The following is a 25,634-nucleotide window of genomic DNA, read 5'->3' on the forward strand; positions in this document are numbered from 1 at the left end:
AGGAGCATGGAACGGGGAAGGAATGGGAATTGCAACTACTGCAAACAACCGGGACATTGGAAAAGAGAGTGCCCCCTGCTTCCCCGAGGGGCTCCTTGGAAAAGTCAGGTAGAGACTAATTCTTCCTTTCCCCCTAACGCTCCCCAGGACCTTGTTGACCCCCAGTGACTAGAGGCGGAGATTTTGGGAACCTTGGGAGAGTTGGAATGGGATTTGGGGTTACAGTCACAAATTTATCTAAAAATTGGGGAACAGCTTGTGCCTTTTTTAGTAGATACCGGTGCCACCCTCTCCACTTTAACTTTAGTTCCGGGCTCTCTTTCCGATACCAAAGTTTGGGTGCAGGGTATAGAGGGCAATCCGTGCCCGGCTCCCCTATCCTACCCTGTCCCTTTTGAGCTTGGTTCTTTAAAGTTGTCACATAGATTTGTTGTAATGCCAGAGGGCCCTGCAAACCTTCTCAGGGGGGATGTGCTGAGGAAACTGGGGGCACACATATATTGCGTTCCCGAGGGGCTCTGCATGTCCGTCCCGGACTCGGCTGTTGCTTCTCTTATGGCATCGGTTACCCCTGTTCCTGATGTCCTCTCTGAATTGTCCACTGTTCCACACAGTTTGTGGAGCACGACTTTTACCCATGTAGGCCTTCTTAAATCAGCCGTTCCAGTTAGTCTGGAAACAAGGGACGGACCGCCTCCCTCCGTAAAACAATACCCCTTGCCGAGGAAGGTGGAAGAGGGCATTTCAGTTCTTATTGACAGCTATTTGATTCAGGGGGTTCTAGTCCCCTGCAGTTTGCCCTGTAATTCTCCCATTCTTCCTGTAAGGAAGCCTAAACCAGGACCGGATGGGCATCCAGTGTATTGGTTTGTTCAGGATTTATGGGCTATAAATGGTTATGTTATAGCCCCCCATCCAGTTGTCCCTGATCTGAGCACCATTCTAACACTGATTCCTCAGTTGGCCACTTGTTTTACTGTCGTAGATTTGTGTGCGGCATTTTTCAGTATCCCTTTGCACGCCGATTCTCAATATTTGTTCGTGTTCACCTGGAAGGGCCAGCAGCTAACGTGGACGCATCTTCCCCAAGGGTTTTCAGGATCCCCCACTATTTTTTCCCGGATTCTCACCGAGGATTTAAAAGATATTGTCTTGCCTAGTTCGTCTGTCCTAGTTCAATATGTGGATGATTTGTTAATTGCTGCCTCTGATTATAATGCATGTTTAATTGACTCTGTTGTTTTGCTTACTGCCCTAGCCAATAAGGGTCATCGTGCATCTCCATCCAAATTGCAGCTGTTTAAAGATCAGGTAATTTATTTAGGCTTTGTGATTCGGCCCGGAGAGCGTTTGCTCTCTCCTGACAGGGTGCAGGCAATTTGGGATTGCCCGTGCCCGGTTACAAAAAAGCAGTTACGGGCTTTCCTGGGGGCTGTGGGGTTCTGTCAACCCTGGATAGTGGCCTTTGGGGAACTGGTCAAACCCCTAGTCCAGGCCACCACAACATCGACCCCCGATCCTGCCTCCTGGACCCTGGAAATGGAAGCTGCTTTTGAATCCACCAAGAAGGCTCTGATCTCTGTGCCCGCCTTGGGATTCCCAGATTACGGTAAACCATTTTCTCTTTTCACTCACGAACACCAGGGGGTGGCCAGCGGCATCCTTTTGCAATACCTGGGGGATTGCCCACGCTCCACAGCCTATTACTCAGTGCAGCTGGACCCTGTCATTCGGGGCTCTGTCTCCTGTGTACGATCCAGTGCCGCTGCCGCTGTCATGGTTGAACAGTCACGACCTATTGTTTTGGGGCACCCTCTGATTGTCTGGGTCCCTCACGAGATTGAGGTTCTCTTAAAACAATATTTTACACAGGCATTGTCTCCACAGCGGGCTCCTAAATATGAACTAATCCTGTTGGCTGCTGACGTTACTTTACGCCGCTGCAACGTCCTCAATCCAGCCACGATGCTGCCCCTCCCGGAGGACAGTACCCCTCACCATGTTTGTATGGATGTCGTCGCGCAGGATGGTAAGCCTCGCCCGGATTTAGCTGACTCCCCTTTAACCAAGCCCGACTTACTCCTTTTCACCGATGGGTCCTCGTACTATTTAGATGGCCACCGGGTCTCGGGCTATTCAGTTACCTCTCAGGCAGACATTATCGAGGCTGCCCCCGTACCACCTTTCTTCAGCGCCCAGGGTGCAGTTATACGCGCTTACCAGGGCTTGTTTGTTGTATTCGGGAAGGACTGTTACTATTTACACGGACTCTAAGTACGCTTTTGGTGTTTGTCATGCTATGGGCCAACTCTGGAAACAACGAGGATTTTTAACCTCCAGGCACAAAAATCACTAATGGCCCTCTAATTTCTGCCCTTTTGGATGCCATTCAGTCCCCTCGCCAGGTGGCAGTGGTTCACTGTTATGCGCATAGGCAGCCTAACACTTTTGTATCCCAGGGCAAAGCATTAGCTGACTCAACCGCGAAGGCTGCAGCTCTACAGCCCCTCCTGGTTTCGTCTTCCCTCCCCCTGGATACGCCCTTCCCGCCTGCTGACTGGATGCTGTTATATACTGACGTATCCTCGGAGGAGCTTCGAGACTGGAAACGCTGGGAAGGATCTGAGGGCCCTGATTAGGTTTGGCGAATCGGGAACAAACCTATTCTCCCCCGTCGTTATCTACTCCCTTATCTACGCTGCTTATTCTACCTTATTCTCCCCCTTATCCGTTATCTACGCTGCTTATTATTTTCATTCCTTGGGTCACGCTGGTATCTAGGGCACAGCAGCTGCTATACTAAAATCTTGGGCGGCGCCCCATGTTTATCCAGCGGTGAAGCGGGCTCTCGGCTCCTGCCCTACTTGCCTGGCCTTCTCTGCTAAGACTCGGCTTGATGCCGACTTGAAGCGGGGGAGACCCTGGGCAAACTTCCCGTTTCAACGCTTGCAGATGGACTATGCAGAAATGTCTAAAAGCTCAGGGTTTCACCACCTCCTTGTCATAGTGGATCAACTTTCCGGATGGCCTGAAGCAATACCAACCAGAAAGGCAGACGCAAGATCTGTGGTAAAGTTTTTAATGAAAGACATTGTACCCAGGTTTGGTGTCCATGAAGTCATCGATTCAGATCAGGGCTCACACTTTACTGCAAAGATTTTGGAGGAATTGTACCGGTGCTTGGGGATTATCCAACAATTACATACTCCATACCACCCCTAGTCTGCAGGTCAGGTGGAACGCATGAACCGAACAATAAAGACAATGGTAGCTAAGTTCTGTAAGGAGACTGGACTTAAGTGGCCAGATGCCTTGCCTATAGTCTTATGGCACATAAGACGAACCCCACGCATGCCCCTAGGCCTGTCCCTGTTTGAGGTGTTGTTTGGGAGACCAGCTTTAGTCCCGGGAACTTATGTTCCTGCACATGCTAGCCTCTTGGATGGAGATGAAACTTTGGCCAGATATGTTGCCAGACTGCAAAAGGAGCTGACTGACAACCAATCTGAAGCTCAATTGTTTCAAACCGCACCCTTAGGGTTACAGGTTCATTCTTTTAACCCAGGGGACTGGGTAATGGTAAAAAAGATCCCCCGCACTGACCCCCTGGAACCCCAGTGGGAGGGGCTGTACCAGGTTCTGTTATGTACTTATTCTGCTTTAAAAGTTGCCGGTAAAGGTTCCTGGATCCATCATAGCTAGGTTAAGTTGGTGCTGGGACCCCCACCTGACCTTGACAAGCCATCGGACGAGCCACTTCACGAATGAACACCACTACCAACCCATGGACTGAGCTTTCCAGCTATTGGAACGTTTACAGCCCACCAGGACTTCTTGTGTTCCTGTTTATTGGACTTACATTGGTGGTGTGTTTTTTGTATGATACAGAGGAGGATGCCGACATTGGTATGGTTTGCCTGGGGGGGTCCTCTTCCTATTCCCAAGTCCAGTACAAGGATGGGAGGGCAATAGCTTCTTGAATTTAACCCACTCTATAAAACAGGGTGTGAATTGAACACAGTGTTGGATTTGTATTCATACCTCCACATATTTGGGTCAGGGGGTCCCACTGTTAGGGGTACCTATCCCTCTTAATTGAATACTTCAAGCTAAGCTATGGGCAACTACATTTAACTGGAACATTATGATCCAAAGATGGTCTATTGATATGGTGGCCCAGGGGAATTATGCTTTATGTGTGTCACGATGTAAGGGCATGGAAAATAGTTTTTGTGGGGAAGTTTGTGGGGTGCAAGGACACCACCCAGATCAGCTCTGGTGTGGCAGGCCCCTCCACTTACTCCAGGGCCCCCTGGCCAGTCCCTGAGGGGTCTGGCTGGTATTGGTTATGCAATCACACAACCTATAAGGTTCTCCCGGCAGGATGGTGTGGTACATGTACCTTAGGGGCTAGAGTACCCGCCGTGACAGTACACTAGACCCTGACCCAGGGAGAGATCCGCAATCTAGTATGGAGAAACCGACAAAGTATTCCTTTAAACCGTCTTTCACAACGGCCCACAGGCTTTCACTCCTTTGTGTGCTGGTTTCTGCCATAGCTAGGAGTAAGCAAGCTAGAAAAAGCTATAGTTAACATTTCAGCTGCTTTGGAATTAATGGCAAATGCTACTGCAAATGCCTTATCTACCCTTCAAACTGAAGTAACTCAGTTATCCCAAACTACATTGCAAAACCGCCTAGCACTGGACTATCTCCTCGCAAACCAGGGCGGGGTTTGTGCTCTGGTTAACTCAAGCTGTTGTGTATTTGTAAATCAGCACCACAGGGTGGAAACTGACATCCACATCCTCATACAGCAGGCAGCCCTCTGCCACCACATCAGCCTCGACAATACCAGTGCTGGATTCCAGGAGGTCTGGAACTGGCTCACCTCATGGCTACCAGATGTGGGTGCTTAAGGATGGCGTATTTTGTATTTAATTATTTTGGCTGTTATTGCTTTTGTGTTATTTTTTGTGTGCCTACAATGGTATAGTATGTGCTGTTGGCAACTGCTAACCCTGCATCGCAGTTACTCAGCCCCGATATAGCTTACTGACATACAAAAGAAAAGGGGGGACTGTTAAGGAAAAGTTAGTATATGTGACTCCATTTTGGTTTGGGGCTCACCATTGTCTAAAAGCAAGCACATCATGCACCAGGAGGAGTGTTCCTTAGATACTGCATTCCTGTGAAAACCCTCCCCCTTGTTTCCTGTCTCGACTCCCGGTTTCTGTTCTGTGTCTGTTCCTAATTCCCTGCCTCCTGGCCTTGTGATGTGGGCCTCCCATCCTGATAAGAAAGGTTACTGATGCATTGCTTTAGGTCCATGTTGTGTAGTTGAAGTAATAGTTGAGCATCGGGAATGTATCTAGCAGGGAGAGGTGGTAGATAAGGAAAGAGTTTGTCTATTAGCTGAGGTTTCTGATGCACGAGGGTAACATGCTTTGCTAAAAGGTATATAAGCTTTGTATAACTTGCATTTGGGGTCCCCTTCTGACTAGCAGGGGGGCACCAAGCTCGAATGTAATAAACTTAATATCTTTCAAGTTATTTCCATTTAAAGACCCAACATAGTTTACAGGCAGGCTGCACCTCCCCCAGAAAATTACACTTCCTCATGTAGCATTCCTTTCCTATCCAGCTGCACCCATTCTGAACTAGCTGAGCTGCAAGTATCTGCCTGTAGCTGTATGTTGTAATAAGGGCAGCACAGCAGAGAATATTGTTTTCTCAACCCTTGTTAAGAGACTTGTCAGGGTTACCAGAGGGTCATATGCTTGGCAGATGGCTGGGGTCAGTATGCACTGACTCCAGCAGCTACTTTCAAACAGGGTTCCAGGATCCCATTTGGCCCTAAGCATCAACATCCTACACTTCCCCCTATATGGCTTCAGCTTAATACATGGTCAAAGTGGAAAACAGCTAAAGTTCTCTACACTACTAAGGAAGAGTTGAGTTGCTGGATAACTATCCTGAAGGGTGGGGGAGGGGCCGAGAGAGAAATGTGCGCAGAAGGGAGACAGCAGGAGTATAATAAGGCTTGAGCAGTACAAAGAATGTTTGTATTGGTAAACGGGTAAACACACCTCATTAGTGCAAACATTTTATTCCTTTAGGCAAAGTCCAACCATTTTCTGGGTTTGTTCCCAGGGCTAGACAGGATGAAGGGATATAACATATTGCACCACTATTACCATCACCAAAAGAACAGGTGCCCAATATCCACATCTCTTGTAGATTTAGAAGGAAATCAGATGGCAACAGGAAAGTCACTGTTAAGGCTCCGGTGGCAGGTGATGCAGTCACAAATTCCAGTCATTTTTGGCCTGAAATTAGAAATGATATAAGTAGAGATTACAGGTTCTTTTTGGAAGAGGCCAGTTTACCAAAAGAATACATGCCTAGAAGAGCTCTTAGATTTGATTTAAGAAGTCTAGTTACATTAGTGACATAAGTACTGCAGGATACTCCATGGAAGTGTAGCCGTCTTTGACTAAGAGATCTATTGTTCAAATCGTTAAGGAAAAAAACCAGTAGGGATTTTTCAGAATGAAGAGTTCAGGCAGATTGAGGATATGATTGGCTGACATAGTCCAGAGTGCAGTTTGTCAGGAATTTTCATGAACAGCTTGTCAGAAGAGGCTGATTTGTTGAAACCAAAACTTTTCATGGAAATGTATCAGTTTTGACAAGACATGCCTCAGTTCCATGATGAAATTTCTGGTCAAAAGAAAAGAGACCAGAATAACCAATAGCCCATTGGTTATTAGGGAGCTTACTTGGAAAGTGGGAAAACCAGATTCAAGTCCTGCCTAATTCTGAGCAGGGACTTGAATCTGGTTCTCCCACATCCCTGGGCTATTGGCTATTCTGGGATGGTCTCTCCTCCTCCTCCCCCCCCCCCTCGCCCCACCTCCCCCCTTTTTTTGTTGGAGATATAAAAATCAAGTGTCAAAACTTCAACATTTTTCATTAAGTGGAATACTTGTTTTTTTGGCCAGCCCTAGTTCAGGGCAAGATAATCGCTTTCCTATCAGAGGGCAGAGAGTGTTGTAATGTGGCAAGCACATACGAAATTTCAAGAAAGCAGGAAAGCTAGTTGACCACATATTGGATAATTTCACATATGGAAAGTGCATATTTAGCAGAGGGTTATTTAGAGGCGCTGCATCTAAGTTACCAGTATTTGGGCAGTAAGCAGGGTATTGCATGATCATTAAGTTTACAGTAAAGTAAGGAGTGTTATTTCTATTTATCTGCTGGCCGAGATGCCATCCACTGAGCTCCATGAAGCACTAAAGACAAAGAAAGACTGAGTTTAATGAGTAGTTTAGTTAGTGGGAACAGAAAACAGATCCAAGTTTAAATATTTGCATTACTTATATTTGCGTAGCAGCACTCCCAGTGACTCAAGTCACTATGCTAATGCTAGTGATGCCAGTACAGTACTGGGATTTCAGTTCTAATAAGGTGGATTCCCAGCGCTCTGTCCCATCCCTTTTAAAAAGTGATAGATAATACACAGCTTATGCTCACGCTCTCCTAGCAACAGTCACCGTGACTACGTTGTGCTGCACCGGCTAGCCTAGTGCTTTCTCCAGTCTGCAACCCTTGGGGGGGTGGTTCTTGTTTCAGCAGCAGCAGATCTGGTGCTTTGTAAATCTAGATATATAGGAAGTTCTGCACTAGGGTGGCTACCTCACATTTTCATAGGTTTGAGATTATGCTGAGTTTCTATAAAACCCATCAATGCTTTACCCACCTTTATCTTCCTACCCCCCAGTCAAGTGTGGCAAGTTAGGAAAGGCCACTTAATACTCCCCCCCTCCCCCAGGATTAGACTAAAATGAAGATCAATCCCTGCCCATACATGTTAGAGCCCCAAGATAAATAGCCATCTCTTAAAGGCCTTTTCATCCATAGGTGATGAAGCACTTTATAGAGGTGGTAAGTGTTGTGTCCATTCTATAGATGGGGAAATGGAGGCACAAAGAGGTGAAGTGACTTGGCTACGGTCATTCAGCAGATCCCTGGTCCAGCCAGGACTAGAACCCAGGTTTACCAAGTCCCACTCTAGTACCCTGTCCACAGGATCACAAAGCTTTCCACTGACTTAATACTCCCATGTAGTTTTTCTGGTATTATGACAGACATCCTTCCAGCTAACTAAGCAATGCTGCCCGATTCATTTCCACAACCTTCTGCCTCTAGTTTCTGATATGAGACCAATATGAATCCCTTATAGATTTAATCCATCCCTGGCTATACAACATCCAAAGACCACTGGTGAGCGTGTTGCAGGTCCCCCTCTCTACTCAATCCATGGAGGATACAAGTCTGTTACAGCCCCAGCTAGACAGCCTTGACTATTTAACTTAAGTTGTATCAGCTCGTGCTTATAGCTCTGTAGGTCCCTGGTTCCAATTCCCTCCGCGTATCAATCAAAATGGTGACCGCCACACTTGTATTACTACACAACACTGTCTTTTGGTTCTGTTTGTACAGCCCTAGCACAATGGGATCCTGGCCCATGACTAGGGTTCCAAGGCACTGGGAATACAAGACAGTATCATTTTAAAAAGTAGTGCCATCAGGTAACAAATATGGTAAATTAACAGACTGTGGGAACTTGCAATGGATCTCTTAGAGCACACATGATGATACCATGGCCCCATCTTCTCCATGGTTGTCAGTCAGGCTACATCTATCTCTACTCCAAAAGGAGCTTCTGCCCTGTGATGTAAAGAGTCTATTAGCTGCAGTAGTTTTCAGCAACCTATATCCTACACAGACCAGCTAGGAAAGGGTAAAACAGTCAAACACTTGGGCAAGTGTAACATTCTCTCCGGTAGGGTAGTCAACTGGTAGGCAAGCTGTTGCAAGTAGAAAGAAACCATGAGCGGACCTGGGAATCAAACGCTGGTCCACTGCATCACAGCACTCACCATTATGATACTGAGTCAGGCATAAGCATTAAAACAAAACCCCAACCACCACAAGAATGCTTCTGTTTTTAACCTGAGAAACACAATGCTCCACCATTCTGCAGGAATGAATCTTCTTGAAATATATTTGGATATGGGCAAAAGTGGTGACATCATGTATTCACCTGGATCTGAAATAAGAGCTACCAATAACGTATCCTTGTGTGGTTCTGCATCCTCCTTATCCCTGCAAGCAGAGCGGACTTTGTATTATCCTCCACTAACCTTTCACAAAACAACCAGCAGGACATTTGCATTTGTGTTACAGAGTGAAACTGACGGTGTCCTGATTTTGTTTCCCTAGAAAGGTGCAGTAAGCACAGTACCAGTTACAGCTGAGTCAGAAGTAGCATTGATCTACCTGATGACATTCAAATTTCTTCTCTGATACAGGAACTGGTTCCTGGTGGTTCGAGTATGTTCCCCCTCACTTACCTTCATGTTACTATAGAGCACCAATTTGCGTTAGCTTTTGCGAGAGTTTTCCTTGCTCTTCTAAAGCAACCAGATCAGAATATCCACCAATGCAGACTTCTCCAATATACACACGGGGGACCTAGATGTGCACACAAATTACATTTGTTAGTCAGTGGCGAGGAAAAACAAGCTGTACAGCAGGATCTCTGAAGACATTAGGGCCCAGATTCACAATGTTACTTACATGTTACAAAGCCTAATCCCTAGATGCTCTGCCACCCAGTGGAATTCACAACCTTGCATTAGGTACCATCAATTTTATGGCGAGAACAGGAGTACTTGTGGCACCTTAGAGACTAACAAATTTATTAGAGCATAAGCTTTTGTGAGCTACAGCTCACTTCATCGGATGAGCTGTAGCTCACAAAAGCTTATGCTCTAATAAATTTGTTAGTCTCTAAGGTGCCACAAATACTCCTGTTCTTTTTGTGGATACAGACTAACATGGCTGCTACTCTGAAACCTGTCATTATATATGGAGAGAGGTAGGCACAGCAAGTTGAGCAGGGGCCATCTAAGTTAGCCAGGAGTGAAATTCAGAGGAAAGGGGTGGAACTGAGGCTATTGGCTATTCTGCTCTGTTATCTTGTGAGAAAGATCTGACCTAGTTAGGCACCTCACTCCAGGAGAGGGTTCACAGCTGAAAATCCATGGCCCCCGCCCCCGGAAGCATCTCCCTCTGGCTGGTCAGTCCAGGCACCTAGGCTGGCTTCTTATCAGAATCCTTTCCTTAGGCATCTAACTCTTCCCATGTATTGTATGGAATGCCTGGGACAAGAACTTGGGGTTGTAAATTCCACTGAGCGACAGGAATCCTAGGATGTAGGTGTTGCAACACCTAACTTGCCTTTGTTAATCTAGCCCGAAGCTCTTAACTGGACCTTTGCCAAACCTCAAGAGGTTTGGTTTTAGGACTACAAAAAATAGTCAGGGTTGGGGAGAAGTGTGTCATCATTGACTCTACTTGCCCATCCCTATGAGATATCTGCAGATTGACAACTCAAAGGCAAATCTCTATGCCTGTCCAAGTGATTTTGACACCAAAATCTATTTTGTGTTCAAAACAGAACTACGTTTCCTGTGTAAAGCCTGAGTCAAATTATTTTTAACTTACTAGAACAGGCTGGCCTGCTACTATGCAAGTTGTTATCTGGGAGGAAATCTGTTTTCCAATCCTTGTGCAACTTTGTGAAATATAAAACTGAAGGGTCACAAGTGAGACTTGCATAACAATAAGAAAAGGAGTACTTGTGGCACCTTAGAGACTAACCAATTTATTTGAGCATAAGCTTTCGTGAGTACAGCTCACTTTATCGGATGCACTTTATGCATCCGATGAAGTGAGCTGTAGCTTACGAAAGCTTATGCTCAAATAAATTGGTTAGTCTCTAAGGTGCCACAAGTACTCCTTTTCTTTTTGCGAATACAGACTAACACGGCTGTTCCTCTGAAACCTTGCATAACAATGTGTGTCCTCTGTGCTGCAAATGAGGAAGTTGCTTCATAAGTAGTTGGGAAAACCTTCCACCAGGGGAATTCTAATTGCTTCACAAGTATTATGACTCACAATGAGGGCATTTTGAAGTAGATAATAGTATAGCTACTTTACTGCTACATAAATTGGGGCAATTCAGATAACCGCTCTGCCTAAAGCTATATATATATATATATATATATATATATATATATATATATAGAAAGAGTGGCAGAGCTGAGTCTAAAGCCCAAGACTTCTAGTCCTATGCTCAAACTACTAGACCATACTTTCACTTTGCTTGTGTTGTGAAAGGTTCTCTTGTGCACAGGTTTTCCATGGTGCTTATCACTATAGCGTCTATGTACATTAAGATTCCATGCCACTCTTACAGTGCAAGTGACAGGGCAAGAACAGTGTGTTCAGAGTGAGTTAATATTAGGCTTATTATGGATTGTGCCGAGCCTGCTGTGAAACTGGGGGAGCGTATCCATCATCTTCCATTTAGGATAGTTATAAGAAGCCGTTAAGCTCATTTATATTACCAGATAGCTGACACAATAGGACCACCACCCCAAACACATGCACTTAGCAAGGTTTGAGTAGGTTTCAGAGTAGAAGCTGAACTGTAAGGGTCAAAGGGTATCCCTGATGAATTGTACAGCAAATGCAGGGTCCAGAGCATTGACTGGATCGGAGCTGTGTTCATCTGGGTGTCTGACAGAAATAGCAGAAAGACCGGAAAAGCTGACAGAAGGCAGCAAGGAAAGCCAGACACAAAACACAGCCACAGAAGCACAGACAGCATGGCCCAGAGAAAAAGCCAACAGAGCTTGTTGACCCAGTACTGGCTGAAATAGATTTGGAGCTAGCAGTAGATAACCATATCTGGGTGTGTTCAGGGAAACAAAGTCTTTGTAAATAAACAGGGGATTGCATTGAACAAATAGCTGATTCCATCATCCATAACCTATCCTAAAGGATGACCCAACACTCTCACAAATCTTGGGAGACAGGCCAGTCCTTGACTACAGACAGCCCCGCAACCTGAAGCAAATACTCACCAACAACCACATACCACACAACAGAACCACTAACTCAGGAACTTATCCTTGCAACAAAGCCCGTTGACAACTGCGCCCACATATCTATTCAGGGGACACCATCACAGGGCCTAATAACATCAGCCACACTATCAGAGGCTCGTTCACCTGCACATCCACCAATGTGATATATGCCATCATGTGCCAGCAATGCCCCTCTGCCATTTACATTGGTCAAACTGGACAGTCTCTACGTAAAAGAATAAATGGACACAAATCAGATGTCAAGAATTATAACATTCATAAACCAGTCGGAGAACACTTCAATCTCTCTGGTCACGCAATCACAGACATGAAGGTCGCTATCTTACAACAAAAAAACTTCAAATCCAGACTCCAGCGAGAAACTGTTGAATTGGAATTCATTTGCAAATTGGATACTATTAATTTAGGCTTAAATAGAGACTGGGAGTGGCTTAGTCATTATGCAAGGTAGCCTATTTCCCCTTGTTTTTTCCTACCCCCCCTCCCCCAGATGTTCTGGTTAAACTTGGATTTAAACTTGGAGAGTGGTCAGTTTGGATGAGCTATTGCCGGGGGGGGAGGGAAGAGAGAGAGTGTGTGTGTGTGTGTGTGTGTGTCCAGAAAAAAAAAAGGAGGGGGGGTGAGAAAGCCTGGATTTCTGCTGGACATGGCCCACCTTGATTACCATGCACATTGTAGGGAGAGTGGTCACTTTGGATGAGCTATTACCAGCAGGATAGTGAGTTTGTGTGTGTGGTTTTTGGAGGGAGGTGAGGGGTGAGAGAACCTGGATTTGTGCAGGAAATGGCCCACCTTGATTATCATGCACATTGTGAAGAGAGTTGTCACTTTGGATGGGCTATTACCAGCAGGAGAGTGAGTTTGTGTGTGTGGGGGGGGGTGGAGGGTGTGAAAACCTGGATTTGTGCTGGAAATGGCCCAACTTGATGATCACTTTAGATAAGCTATTACCAGCAGGAGAGTGGGGTGGGAGGAGGTATTGTTTCATGATCTCTGTGTGTATATAATGTCTGCTGCAGTTTCCACGGTATGCATCCGATGAAGTGAGCTGTAGCTCACGAAAGCTCATGCTCAAATAAATTGGTTAGCCTCTAAGGTGCCACAAGTACTCCTTTTCTTTTTGCAAATACAGACTAACACGGCTGTTACTCTGAAACCATCATCTATGTGTCCTCCCAACAGAAACAATCCAAGGGATCACAACTTTTGGCTGTTTGGATCAATCAGGTTAATTGTATCTATGATGCCATAGACATAACAATGAGCACCTTCCAAATACATAGAAAGCCAGTAGGGAAGCTGAAAGGTTTGTATAAAATGTATCACACATCTTAATTAAACTAGTTACACAATAGCTCTGGAACAGAGCAAGACCCACAGAGACGAGCATAGTGAACCAAAGAGATCTAAAATACTACAGCACACAAGACAGAAATACTGCAGTTACTCTGAACATAGGAAGCCATTTTACAAGAGAACAAACAAAAGACACCACAAAGAACATTAAAAACCAATTAAACAGTATTGGGAGAAAAAAAGCCTTGGGCTGTATTTTATTTTCCCTTCTATTCCACCTAGCTAGACTGCAAATTCCTCAAGGGAGGGACCTGCCCTCTACCTGCAGAGCCCCTAGCACACTGTTGCACAGTGCATAAATCAGAAAACTGTGACCACGATTAAGCAACTATCAAATATGAATAATTGAAAAACTTACTGTTCTTGCCCCTGTTGTCTGCTGGAAATAATCCTGAATGCCATCCATATCATCTTGGGTGGTGATGTCAATGAATTCTAGGTGGCCTTTCTTGAAGGAATATTTGTTGAGTAGTTTAATTGCATTACGGCAGTAAGGACAGGTTGGCTTTATAAAAACAGCCACTTTATCAGGTTTGATTTTGCTCTGCACAAACTCCCGAGTCATGTTTACAGTATTGCTTTCTAACACAAGGAGGAGTCAGGCAGCTCTATCCTTCAAGTAGAACAGAAACAGTAATAGCTAAAGCAGTAAGTGACTGTAGTTTTTGTAAGCTGCAAACTGCCTTCCTTATAGGGCCCCCACCCTGTAGGAGGAGTTTTCCTTCACTCAGTCTTGGATGTTAAAGAGATAATGAACCAAGCTTCTGGGCACTATTTTAGCAATTCCATAGTTGCAAACAGATGAATGGTTTTCAAATGTGAAGCAATTTGCCCATCAGCTGTTATTTCAGCATCTCTGAGTTGTGATATGAGAAAATTTATACAAATGGGCTACTCTGCAATGTTTCCTTATTAACTAATGCATGCAAAAAGGGTTAAACCTTAAGCCTTGCCTCTCTCGCCAGACTTGAGTTTGTGTGGTGGCTTGCCTGCTGCTGGTTTCAGCTGTACGGAAGGGTGGATATCTCTCTAATGCAGTTTTTCTCAACCTTTTTGTGCTGGTGACCCACTTTGGACTCCCCCCCACTAAGGAAAATTGTAATTCTGTACCTTATGTTTGGGGCTTCACCCCCTTGGTGCTCAGGACTTCAGTCCTGTGCAGCTTGGGCCTTCAGTCCTGCAGGGTGCGGGGTTTGGACTTCAGCCCCACATGGGGCACAGCACATAGGGCTTCAGCCCCACCAGGTTCAGGGCATCAGGCCCATGAGGCATGGGGAAACTGAGATACAGAGAGGCTAGGGGTCTTGCTCAAAGTCACACACTGAGTCAGTGACAGAAAAGAAATCCTAAATCCCAGTCCTGTGCTCTAACCTCTACTAGACCAAGGCAGTTTACTGAACATGGCCCCAATCCTGCAAACAGTTATGCACATAATTATATATATCTGAGAAATTCCATTGAAGTAACTGGGCCTATTCCCAGGCATAATATTAAACTTGTTTAGCTGTTTGCAGGCTTGGGGCCTAATACAGAAGAACGATAAATACAATTACGTCTTTTTAAATAACAAAAAGAAAACTCTCTCTTCCACTTGGTCTACCTGGTAATTCATGTGCAGGTTCTAAGACCCCTCCACTGCATTGAAAACTCCCTAGGCTTATGTGTGTACCTGCACAGTTCTTAATACTGGGTCCAGACCTAGGAAGATCCATTTGTTTCTCTAGCTGTGAAGGGTTGGGATCGCTCAAATGGAAGCCTATAAAGATCTTAACTATAATTTTGACTGGTGGGTGATTATGTTATTTATTGATGGAAGGGATATGTGTGTGTGTGTGTGTTAACGGCAGTAATCTGCTTTTAATCATTCAATTTTTTACAACATGTCAAGATGAGCCTAGAATACAGACTAAGGGCCCCAATTCACGGAATGTTTATATAAATCAAAAGAAATAAATAAAAGTAAATAAAAAATACAGTTTAAGGGGGTGTATTGAGAGCTCTGTGCCAGATTGTGAACTGCTGGCTCCCACAGGTGAGCAGTTCCTCATGTGAGTAGTCTCACTAGGAACACTTGTGTAACTGCTCAGCGTCAGAATAAATGTTTCACAACCTGACCCATCTTAGACACAAATAGAACTTTGGAAGGGAGGTACGGGGAGGAGTGGCTGCATCTGATACTGTATTGGCTTGGCCTTGTTGGGGACACTGGGGCATGGCCACTAGGTAACTCGAGGGGATGGAAGACCACGAGTGTCGATGAAGCCCCCTCGCACGAGGCCCCGGTGTCCTTGGCCCCCCCTCCTGCCTGGAGGCACTCGCAGCAGCTCTGCGTACTAGGCCCAAGTGTCCTTGGCCCCCCCGCCTGGAGGCACACACAGCAGTTATGCTGAGAATCTGCAACAGTATGTTGCAGAGTCAGACTGCCTGAAACTAAGCAAGGCCAAACAGGGGAGATATGAAAGAACAATGCTGAATAAAGCAGCTTTATGTATAGTTTAGCAAATGATACAGAGAATCAGGGAACTAGCTGGGAACTGGATTGGCTGGCTATATGGATACTTGGGGCAGCTTGCTATTGGATAAGTATGCTGAGAAAAAGGATGTATAAAAGCCTGTGTAACTTCCTGCTCTGTTGTGCAGGATTTGAGATTTTATTCTCTCTGTACCTTTTTGCAGCTGCAAATAAACTTTTCTGCTTCTCCACCCCGTTGTGATTATTGGGTGTCGCACACCGGGTAATGAACCACTCAAGCTGTTGTTCAGCCTCTCGGCACTGGGTGCCGGCAACAGCTTTTGGCGTCCCTGGGTGGGCGACGAGGCTGCAATTTAGTCTTGCCCGGACCCCTCCTGGAGGTCGAGGATTGCGGCGAGAACCGACGCCCAGCGCGCACCGGTGAGTTCATTGGGGGCCTCGGAGGAGACGCGATTTGATCGACCCCGGAGGGCACAACGCACTCATATAGTGGAGAAGCAGTTGTGGACGGCGGTGAAGAACCGGTCCCTTAGACATGGGGGAGGAGCAGCTGCAGGCCACGGTGAAGAACCGGTCCCTTGGATAAGGTAGGAACCTTTTAAAATCCGGATTATATGCTCTGTTGGAACCTGGGGACGCCCAGAGTTACCCTGTAGGTATGGGACAGGGACAGAGCTCGGAGGTTAGGGCACGGTGTACGCCCCTAGAGTGCATTCTAGCAAACTGGAAGGTATTTGGTGCGGATCCGATGACTAAGAGCCAATTAAAATGATTCTGTACAGTTGACTGGCCTCAATATCAACTAGAGGACCAGGAGTGGTGGCCACCAGGAGGGTCAATTAATTACAACACGATCCTTCAGTTACTCCTGTTCTGTCAGAGAACAAGGAAATGGAATGAACATATGTATGCGCATTTGTTTCTGACTTTATGTACTCGACCAGATATTTTACAGCGCTGTAATCTGACTCCGACTGGTTCGGTAGTAGCTAATGTTAGTCCCCAGACCCCCACCTCCACTGTAATGGCAGAGCCGGTGTCCCCTTCGGCCCCCACACCCCCACCTTATAAGGGTAGGATGCCTCGGGTTACAGAGATTGCCCCCTCGGTGGGACTCTATCCTTTGCTTACCGAGACTGTTGTGGCTTGCCCAGGGGCAGATGGACGTCAGGCTACCACTATGCAAGTTTAAACCCATGTGCCATTCAATCCAATAGACTTAGCAGCTTTTAAAACACAGGCTGGGGAATTCTCAACGAACCCAAACAGGTTTATTTCAGTCTTTGAGGGGTGCCTCAGTAGTCACAAGCCGATTGAGAGGACTGTAATATCCTCCGGAGAACCTTGTTGTCTGAGGTGGAGAGGGATCAGGTTACAGCTAAGGCAAGGGGAGCGTCAGCGTTCAAGCAAAAAAAAAAAAAAAAGAAAGGAATCTATCTGTCAAGTTCCTCTCCAAATAATTGTAAGCAGCTCAGGGCATTTCTGGGTATGGCAGGCTTTTGCAGGATATGGATCCCAGAGTTTGGACTGTGGGCTAAATCCCTGTACGACTGTGTAAAAGGAGTGGATCTACCCCTTCTGGACCCCAGAGGCTGATAGGGCATTTAAAATCCTGAAAAGAAAATTGATGGAAGCCCCAGCTCTGGACCTGCCGGATCTTTCTAAGCCATTTCAGTTGTATGTACATGAATGAAGGGGGGTGGCCCTAGGAGTGCTCACACAGCTGTTAGGAGCATGGAGACGTGGCTTATTTTTCTAAGCAATTGGATCAGGTTGCAAAGGGTTGGCCGGCATGTTTACCGGGGCGGTCGCAGCTACTGCTCTAGTGCTTGAGGAAGCAAAGAAGCTAACATTGGGAGGGGTTATGCAAATCTATACTCCCCATATGGTCCAAGCCTTATTGGATGCAAAGGGAGGGCTTTGGCTCACCCAGGCTCGGATTGCTCGGTACCAGGCTAAGCTGTTAGAGAACTCTGAAGTCACCTTACAGCCTTGCCCCTCCCTTAACCCAGCCACCCTCTTGCCAGAAACAGAGGAACAGAAACATGACTGTTTAGAGATCATAGATGCCCAGTACTCCAGCCATCCGGATTTAAAGGATGTACCTCTCCCAAATGCAGATTATGAGTGGTACACTGATGGTAGCAGTACTGTAATAGATGGGCAAAGGAGGGCGGGTTATGCTGTTGTGACCCTCCATGACACTGTGGAAGCTGAAGGTTTGCCTGCTGGGACCTCTGCCCAGCTTGCCGAACTAATAGCCCTGACCCGTGCACTTGAACTGTCAAAAGGAAAGCGGGTGAACATTTTTACTGATTCAAAGTATGCTTTTGGTGTGCTGCATGCTCATGCTGGCCTATGGAAGCAAAGGGGAATGCTGACAGCCCAAGGCTCCCCAGTCAAGTATGGGCCCCAAATCCTCCGGCTCCTAGAAGCCGTACAACTCCCCTCAGAAGTGGCGGTGGTACACTGTAAAGCCCATCAAAGGGAGGATCAAGATGTGGCCAGAGGTAACGCTTGGGCAGATAGAGAGGCTAAGCATGCTGCCACCCTGCCATCCCCTCAGACTGAGAATGCCCATATGCATGCCCTTATCCCATCAGTAGGGGAGCTTCCAACCCCTCAGTACTCTGGGGAGGAGAGACAGCTAACTGACAAACTCAGTCTCCGGGAAAAGGAGGGATGGCTCCATTCCCCAGAAGGGAAGGTCCTCTTACCAAAGGGCCCAATCCGGCCAGTGCTTCAGAAACTACATCAAACCACTCATGCTGGCAGGGAAGCACTTATCCAGCTAATGGGAAAATACTTTATCACTTCCGGACTCCGACCCCTGGCTGCCCAGGTACAAGCAGACTGCTTAGTCTGCCAAAAGAATAACCCCCGACCGGGACATCCTGTGCCACCAGCTGCCCTAGAACCCACTCCGGGCCCCGGACAAGTGTGGCAAATAGACTTTACTGAGTTTCCCCGGACCCAAGGGTTCAAATATCTCCTTGTCATAGTGGGTAGGTTCAGTGGATGGCCAGAAGCCTTCCCATGCCGTAACTGCACTGCCAGAACAGTGGCCCTCAGTTAGGGAAATCGTTCCTCGCTTTGGACTCCCCCTGTGGATGAAATCTGACAACGGGACACATTACACGTCAAAAATCATTCAAAGCATCTCACATTCCTTACAGATCCCCTGGAAACTCCATACGCCCTGGAGACCGCAAGCCAGTGGTGTAGTGGAGCGTACCAATCAGACCCTTAAACGGCATCTCTCAAAAGTGCCAAGAAGCCTCACTGCGATGGCCTGATGCTTTGCCCCTCATCCTACTCCGTATCCGCGTTCTCCCAAAGGGTAGATTAGGGCTTAGTCCCTTTGAAATTATGTTTGGAAGGGCATGGCCTATGAATGGCACCCCGGTTCTGTCAGGGGAATGGGAGTTGGGTAATGGTTTTTTGTCACAGTATATGTGTTCCCTGTCTGCTGTTCTCTTGTCTCTTCACAGGTATACCAAGGATTCCCAGCCTCTCCCCTTGGACTCTCCCGTTCACTCCTTACAGCCCGGTGACTCTGTGCTTGTTCGCATCTGGAAAGACGAGCCTCTCCAGGAAAAGTGGAAAGGACCCTATACCGTCCTGCTGGTCTCCCATACAGCGGCAAAGATTGAGGGACACAAGAACTGGATCCATCACTCTCGTCTGAAGGCAGTAACCACCCCCTCGTCAGCAGGACAGTGGACCGTCCAACCTGCTGACTCCTCATCTAGTGAGATCTCGGGCTAAAGCTACTGTTTAAAAGACACAAATAGCGGGCACCTTAATGCTAAAATGGGCCCACCCAGGTACTGGAGACCCTGGGTTGGGAAGACTCTGGTAATAATTAATTGGGTAACATTGTTATTCTCTGTATTGGTATTTCCAAACTGTGCATATCGGGAGCATAACTCCTTTGTTTTGCTTGCGCACCATGTTGCTACTTTAACAAACCAGACTGATTGCTGGGTATGTGCTCCAACTCCACTATCCCCCAAAACGGGAATGCCCCTTGACATGCTGCCCCTGACCCTAGCAGAATTAGCCACCACCAAAGAGCAGGAAAGAACGAACTCGCCGTTCTGGAATAAGACCTCTTTACAGCAGGCCACCTATCAGGACCAGGAGTATTCAGTTGCAGTACTCACTGAGGGAGTGTTATGTTTTACCCGAAACCAATCTGATCACTATGGGCGTCCTGTGGGAAAAAGCTCCTGTGTTATTACACAGTGGGCTGATGGGTATTGGATAAAGACCAACAGGGGAGGCCAACAGTGTGGGTGTAATGGTTCCTCCCCTTTTAGGGAAACACTTACAAATAATCTTACCACAAAAAAGGGGTTTGGAAATGTAACTTGCCGTCAAGTTAACATCTCCAATGTAGCAAGCCCAAGTGAGAAAACTCAGAGCCAAGGCTGTTGAGTGTTCTCAAAGGGGGGAGTTGTTGGGGACACTGGGGCATGGCCACTAGGTAACTCGAGGGGATGGAAGACCACGAGTGTCGATGAAGCCCCCTCGCACGAGGCCCCGGTGTCCTTGGCCCCCCCTCCTGCCTGGAGGCACTCGCAGCAGCTCTGCGTACTAGGCCCAAGTGTCCTTGGCCCCCCTGCCTGGAGGCACACACAGCAGTTATGCTGAGAATCTGCAACAGTATGTTGCAGAGTCAGACTGCCTGAAACTAAGCAAGGCCAAACAGGGGAGATATGAAAGAACAATGCTGAATAAAGCAGCTTTATGTATAGTTTAACAAATGATACAGAGAATCAGGGAACTAGCTGGGAACTGGATTGGCTGGCTATATGGATACTTGGGGCAGCTTGCTATTGGATAAGTATGCTGAGAAAAAGGATGTATAAAAGCCTGTGTAACTTCCTGCTCTGTTGTGCAGGATTTGAGATTTTATTCTCCCTGTACCTTTTTGCAGCTGCAAATAAACTTTTCTGCTTCTCCACCCCATTGTGATTATTGGGTGTAGCACACTGGGTAATGAACCACTCAAGCTGTTGTTCAGCCTCTTGGCACTGGGTGCCGGCAACAGCCTGATCTAGAAGGGAAAGGAAAACAAAATCACTACTCACTTTTTAAAATGTAATTTGAGGTTTTTGAAATTTATGTAACCCCTTTGGGGTTTAGAGAGCATGGCCCCTTTAAATCTTTTTCCTAAAAGCGGGGGCGGGGAGGGAAGCAGTAAGAGAAAGAAGGAAAACTCCAGGGTGTTGCTCTGGAGCTCAAAAAAAAAAAAAAGAGCTGCAGTCCATAGGCCCTCACAAAGTGAAGCAGCAGAAAACTTGCCTAAAGCCTGGGAAGGAGAGGGTGGCCAATCGGGAACACCCCAGGACAGGAGCCAGGAGAAGCACTGTGCTAGGGGGGAATCACCCAAGAAGGACAGGCCAGAGCTGGATCCAGTATCACAGCTGCCCAGAGCTGCATGGGGCAGTGAATACTGGGGCTTGTGACTCTGCATTGGGAATCAGGAGGGAGGCTGTTAGCTAGTTAAGTGGGGAGGTGGTCACTCTGTGTAGCTTTGCAGAGAGCAGTAGAAGAGGGCACCAAAGGGGTTTGTTGGGAAAAGTTTATGGGCGCCAAAGATGACCAGAAGCACCCAAGACTCACCACTAAACTTTGCTTGGAACTCCTAAACTCTGTGTGCAGACACATTGCTCGGTGTCTGTCTTTTTGGACTCTGCTACCACTGGACCTGTGGGGCCTTGGTTTGGAGGCAACCCTGTTTTACCACTCCCCCTATATTTCCCCTTGTTGTTTTTCTCCCCTCATCCCTCTGTAAATAAATATTTCTCTTTCTTATATCTGTTGTACTTTTCCAGGGTGTGTGTGCGTGTGTGTTCATGCTGGGGCGTTTGGAACAGGTGCCTCTGGGGTGAAAGGGACTTTTCCTGCTCCATTCCTGCACGTGCCGTCTCTTGGCCAAAGCTGCCTGCAGAGCAGGCTCCATCTTGGCTATGAGGCTGCTAAAGTTACATTTAATTGAACCCTGCCCCCTTGCACAATGAAACAATCCAATTAATGAAGAATGCATCCCATCTGCGCATCTCTAGCATCCAGGAGACCCTCACACAAATGGCAGGTAAGTCAAAATCCTGGTAGAGTTCAAGGAACGGTAACCAGCTGCACCAAGTCCAATCAAAAAGGCTTTCAATTAACTTTCTATTAACCCAGTCATCCCCTGAAATAGCAAAAGTCCTGGCCAAACATAATCAACAAGGAGAAGCTTTTCAAAGCCACATTCTGTCAGGAATCTAAAACATACGTTTCCTAGAAAGATATAAGGAGTAAAACTTGCACTCATAGTGCAGCAAGGAGGAGGTTGCACTGCTGTAGACAGGGGTTAGAGTTTGGTTTTGTCACTAAAAACTGCTAGTGGAGATAGCAGAACTGATGGTTCTTTTAAGTCCCATTGAAAGTCACTTTTCCAGTGACAGGCAGCCCCAGCAACTTTCAATAGGATTTACGCTCCCAAGTCACTTAGGTGCTTTGGAAAATTTTACTCACAGTGATTAAAACACCTGATCCACACTTGCCGTAAACAGGGCAGATGCATTATTAGGGACAGCTGCTGATACAGGTAGGGATTTTTCTATTGCAGACAAGGCCTTAAAGGCTAGATTATCAGGTGTTTTGCACCTACAGTGAGGGCTAGATTTTTCAAAGGGTGCACTGCATTGAATGCTGAGCATTTTGGGAAACCAGGCCCAGTTTGAAAGAGGACAGTTTCTGTGAGGTGCATTGTATTTTTGAATTTACTCCTTCTGTCAGTCATAAACAACATGGATCTGTTGGCCTGTGGGGTAAGCTGCAAAGTCCGTTTCCCTTACCAGACGCTTGCAAAGAGGGACAGTGCACCAATGACTGAGATTTGTAACTGGGTTGTTTTTTGTGGTTTTTTTTTTCTTTTCTTTTCTGGTTTTGGGTTGGTACTGCATTTATTTTTGCTTGGCTATAATACATGGTTAAGGCACCTAGAGCCCTGGCTGGGTACTTTATAATATTTTGTATAAATCTAAATGAATAAAATAGTGAGTTACCAGAGTTCAATAGGCAAAAAGTCCACTACCTACTGTACTTACCACATAAAAGAGCCTCAAGGTCTCTGCTGTCAGCTTTCAGTAAGGTAAGTAACTGAGATACCAACCCTATGTTTAAATGATGTAAAGATTATGACACAAACAGACAAATGCCAGGAAATTCAGAGTTACAGTTTGGCTTTCGGGAGTCACTCCTGATAGTTGCCACCCACCCACATTACAAAGACAACAGCTTGTATTTCCAAACGAGAGGGTGACAGTTTGCGTCTTATACAGTGCGTCAGGAATATTTTGTTTCTAGTCATCATCTGACTAGTTTTATTATTCATAATATCTCACAGGGAAGCAGCAGAACATAAGCTCCTGACAACATGTGGTAGAGATTGGGTTAAAAAAACCTTACAGCTGAACAGAAGCTCTTCAGATGGCTGCCCTTGATATAGTAACTGCCAGAGCACTCCAGACCTGGGCATGGCTAATATTGCAGTAGGTAAAGCAAAAGGAGACTATAAGGCAAGAGGGAGGTTTTGACTGTTATTCACGTGTTAAATTTAACTTGGTCTCCATTCATTCTGGAATAGGAAGCATGAGAGTTCTTTGTGCATGAGGTTATTGTCCTGTTATGGAATGCATGGGTGTGAAGCCACAAAGCTGGGCAGGGGTGGGTTTGGACATTTATATGAGCTGTAATGGTGGAGTAGACGCCACATCACCAAAATGACAGGTCACCTTAGGGTTAGACCTTATGATAGGAAGGCTATATTTTTGGGGCCTGGGGATAAGAGACACTGTTTAACTCACAGGATAGTATGATTATTTTGTTGTCTGGCACTGTGAAGCTGATTAGGCTGTTACCATTCTATCCTGCATTTCTATGAGTTTCACTCCCTGGCATTGTTATGGCTGTGGCAGGCCCATCTCACACCAGCCAAAAGTTCACCACAAGGATATTTGACATTTAATATCCTTCTGGCTTAGGGGTCTCTGTCACACATTGCAGTCAAGTCTAAGCACTAGTAGGCACAGTGAATTAAGCCCTGGAGTTACCCCAGAGATTAATTTGGGTGTGATATGGTTATGCATCTCTCACAAAGAGGAGTCTGCTAAGAGCAAGGGTATGCTACTCAGACTTCTGTTCTAGGGTCATCATGGACATCCTGGTTGAATTAGAAATACCGTATATACTCGATCATAAGACGGTTTGTTTATAAGCTGACCCCCCCCAGATGGATAAGTAAAAATGGAAAATTTTTATGACCCATTCATTATCCGACCCTATAATTCCGGGGTCAGCAAACTTTGGCTCCCGGCCCACCAGGATAAGCTGCTGGCGGGCCGAGACGGTTTGTTTACCTCAAGTGTCCGCAGGCACGGAGGTAAACCTAAGTAAACAAAGTGTCCCAGCCTGCCAGCTGCTTACCCTGATGGGCCAGGACACCAAACTGGTGGGGACATTTTTTTGGGGGGGGGGGAAAGCTGGGGGTCAGGGGAGTAACCCCTGTGCCCCCCCCATATGACCCCACCCCTAGCCCAGGACCCCCACACTCTTCCCATCCTATCCCTTCCCACCTTTGCTGGGGCGGGCTAGGGGACGATGTTTCTGGTCTGGCCACAGCTGCTCTGGCAGCCTGGGCAGCAGGGCCACAGCATGGTCCGGTGGGCGGGGCGAGCAGCACAGCTGCAGCCTGCCAGCCCTGGAGCAGCAGCTGCTTTGGAGGCGGGGGGGAAGCAGTGTGGCCAGAAGCAGAGAGACTCTGGCCCTGCCTCTTCCCTTCTCGCTCTGCTGGCTGTGCCGTCTCTTCTTGCTCCCTCTGTTGGGAGGAGGGGCTGTGTCCCACCTCTCCCTCTCTATACCTGTTCATAAGCCGACTCCTTCTCTGATGCTTCCCTTTTTTACTAAAAAAAAATTTGGCTTACGAACAAGTATCTAGGGAAAGTAGCTCTAAAAGGTACTGGTAGGTGCAAATGCTTCTATCTTTGACCTGTAAAAGTTAATTGTTTTTTTTTTCCTTAAGAAAACCATGGGTGTAAGAACCAATAAAAATATACTGTGAGGTTAGTAAATGAGGGCAAGAGATAGGACAAAATGTTCAAAGTTAGGTGCGTGCATTTATGTGCATACATTTGTTTGTATTAAAGTATGATTGTAAGTACTCCGTATGTGTACACTTAGGCACCAGCTCTGTACAGACCTAGACATTTAGTTAATTTATGTGGATTGGGGAAATCCTGACCCTATTGAAGTCCGTCCCAGTTTTCTCCGAGTACATCCTGTGACTTTAATGTGACTACTCCCAGGGTGAGATTTTTAGAAGGGCACCCAAAGAGAAGAGGCACTCTAGAGGGAACAGTGGCCACCACCTTCTGTGCCCTCCCATCACACAGATCCTAAACCGCACGCACATAGTGAAACACCGCGCACACAAAAATTTGCACAGCAGCACAACAATTTGCACAGAAGAAATTTTTTGTGCACACGGCCTGTCAAAAATTAGAGGGAACATTGGTGGCGGCTGCTGCTGTGGTATCCAGTGTGATCTGAACAAGAAGGTGAAAGAAAACAAAACCACTAGGAAGTTTTTAAAATTGTCTCAGTTTTTGAAATTTAACTGAAACAAACAGCAAATGAAACAATCAAGCCATGATGAATGTGAACCATTGAAACACCTCTGATGCCCAGGAAACCCTCACACACTGCAGTTAAATCAAGGGTCCTCC

At 46.5% G+C, this 25,634-nt stretch overlaps 1 protein-coding gene and 1 long non-coding RNA gene across 2 annotated transcripts; one reads left to right on the plus strand and one right to left on the minus strand.

The window, feature by feature from the left end:
* Positions 1–6,093: 6,093 nt before the first annotated feature.
* GLRX (glutaredoxin) lies at positions 6,094–14,074 on the minus strand. The gene is made up of 3 exons (XM_048850619.2): positions 13,741–14,074; positions 9,423–9,543; positions 6,094–6,329 (listed from the first exon to the last, which is right to left on the minus strand). Exons 1-2 carry the CDS (start codon positions 13,945–13,947, stop codon positions 9,433–9,435), a joined length of 318 nt encoding a protein of 105 aa, XP_048706576.1. The 5' UTR covers positions 13,948–14,074; the 3' UTR covers positions 6,094–6,329; positions 9,423–9,432.
* Positions 14,075–15,580: 1,506 nt separating this feature from the next.
* On the plus strand, positions 15,581–20,824 carry LOC142072145 (uncharacterized). Its single transcript, XR_012668477.1, has 2 exons — positions 15,581–16,442; positions 19,347–20,824. It is a non-coding gene; the product is annotated as an uncharacterized LOC142072145 (long non-coding RNA).
* The last annotated feature ends 4,810 nt before the right edge of the window (positions 20,825–25,634 follow it).

Source organism: Caretta caretta, chromosome 5 (assembly GCF_965140235.1).
Source record: "Caretta caretta isolate rCarCar2 chromosome 5, rCarCar1.hap1, whole genome shotgun sequence".
Classification (NCBI taxonomy): Eukaryota; Metazoa; Chordata; order Testudines; family Cheloniidae; genus Caretta; species Caretta caretta.

Excerpts from the sequence above, each read along its gene's own strand:
- GLRX (XM_048850619.2), bottom strand. The coding sequence starts at position 13,947 with ATGACTCGGGAGTTTGTGCAGAGCAAAATCAAACCTGATAAAGTGGCT. Across the intron at positions 9,544-13,740 it reads AGACAACAGGGGCAAGAACA|GTCCCCCGTGTGTATATTGG; the intron begins GTAAGTTTTTCA and ends GTGCACATCTAG.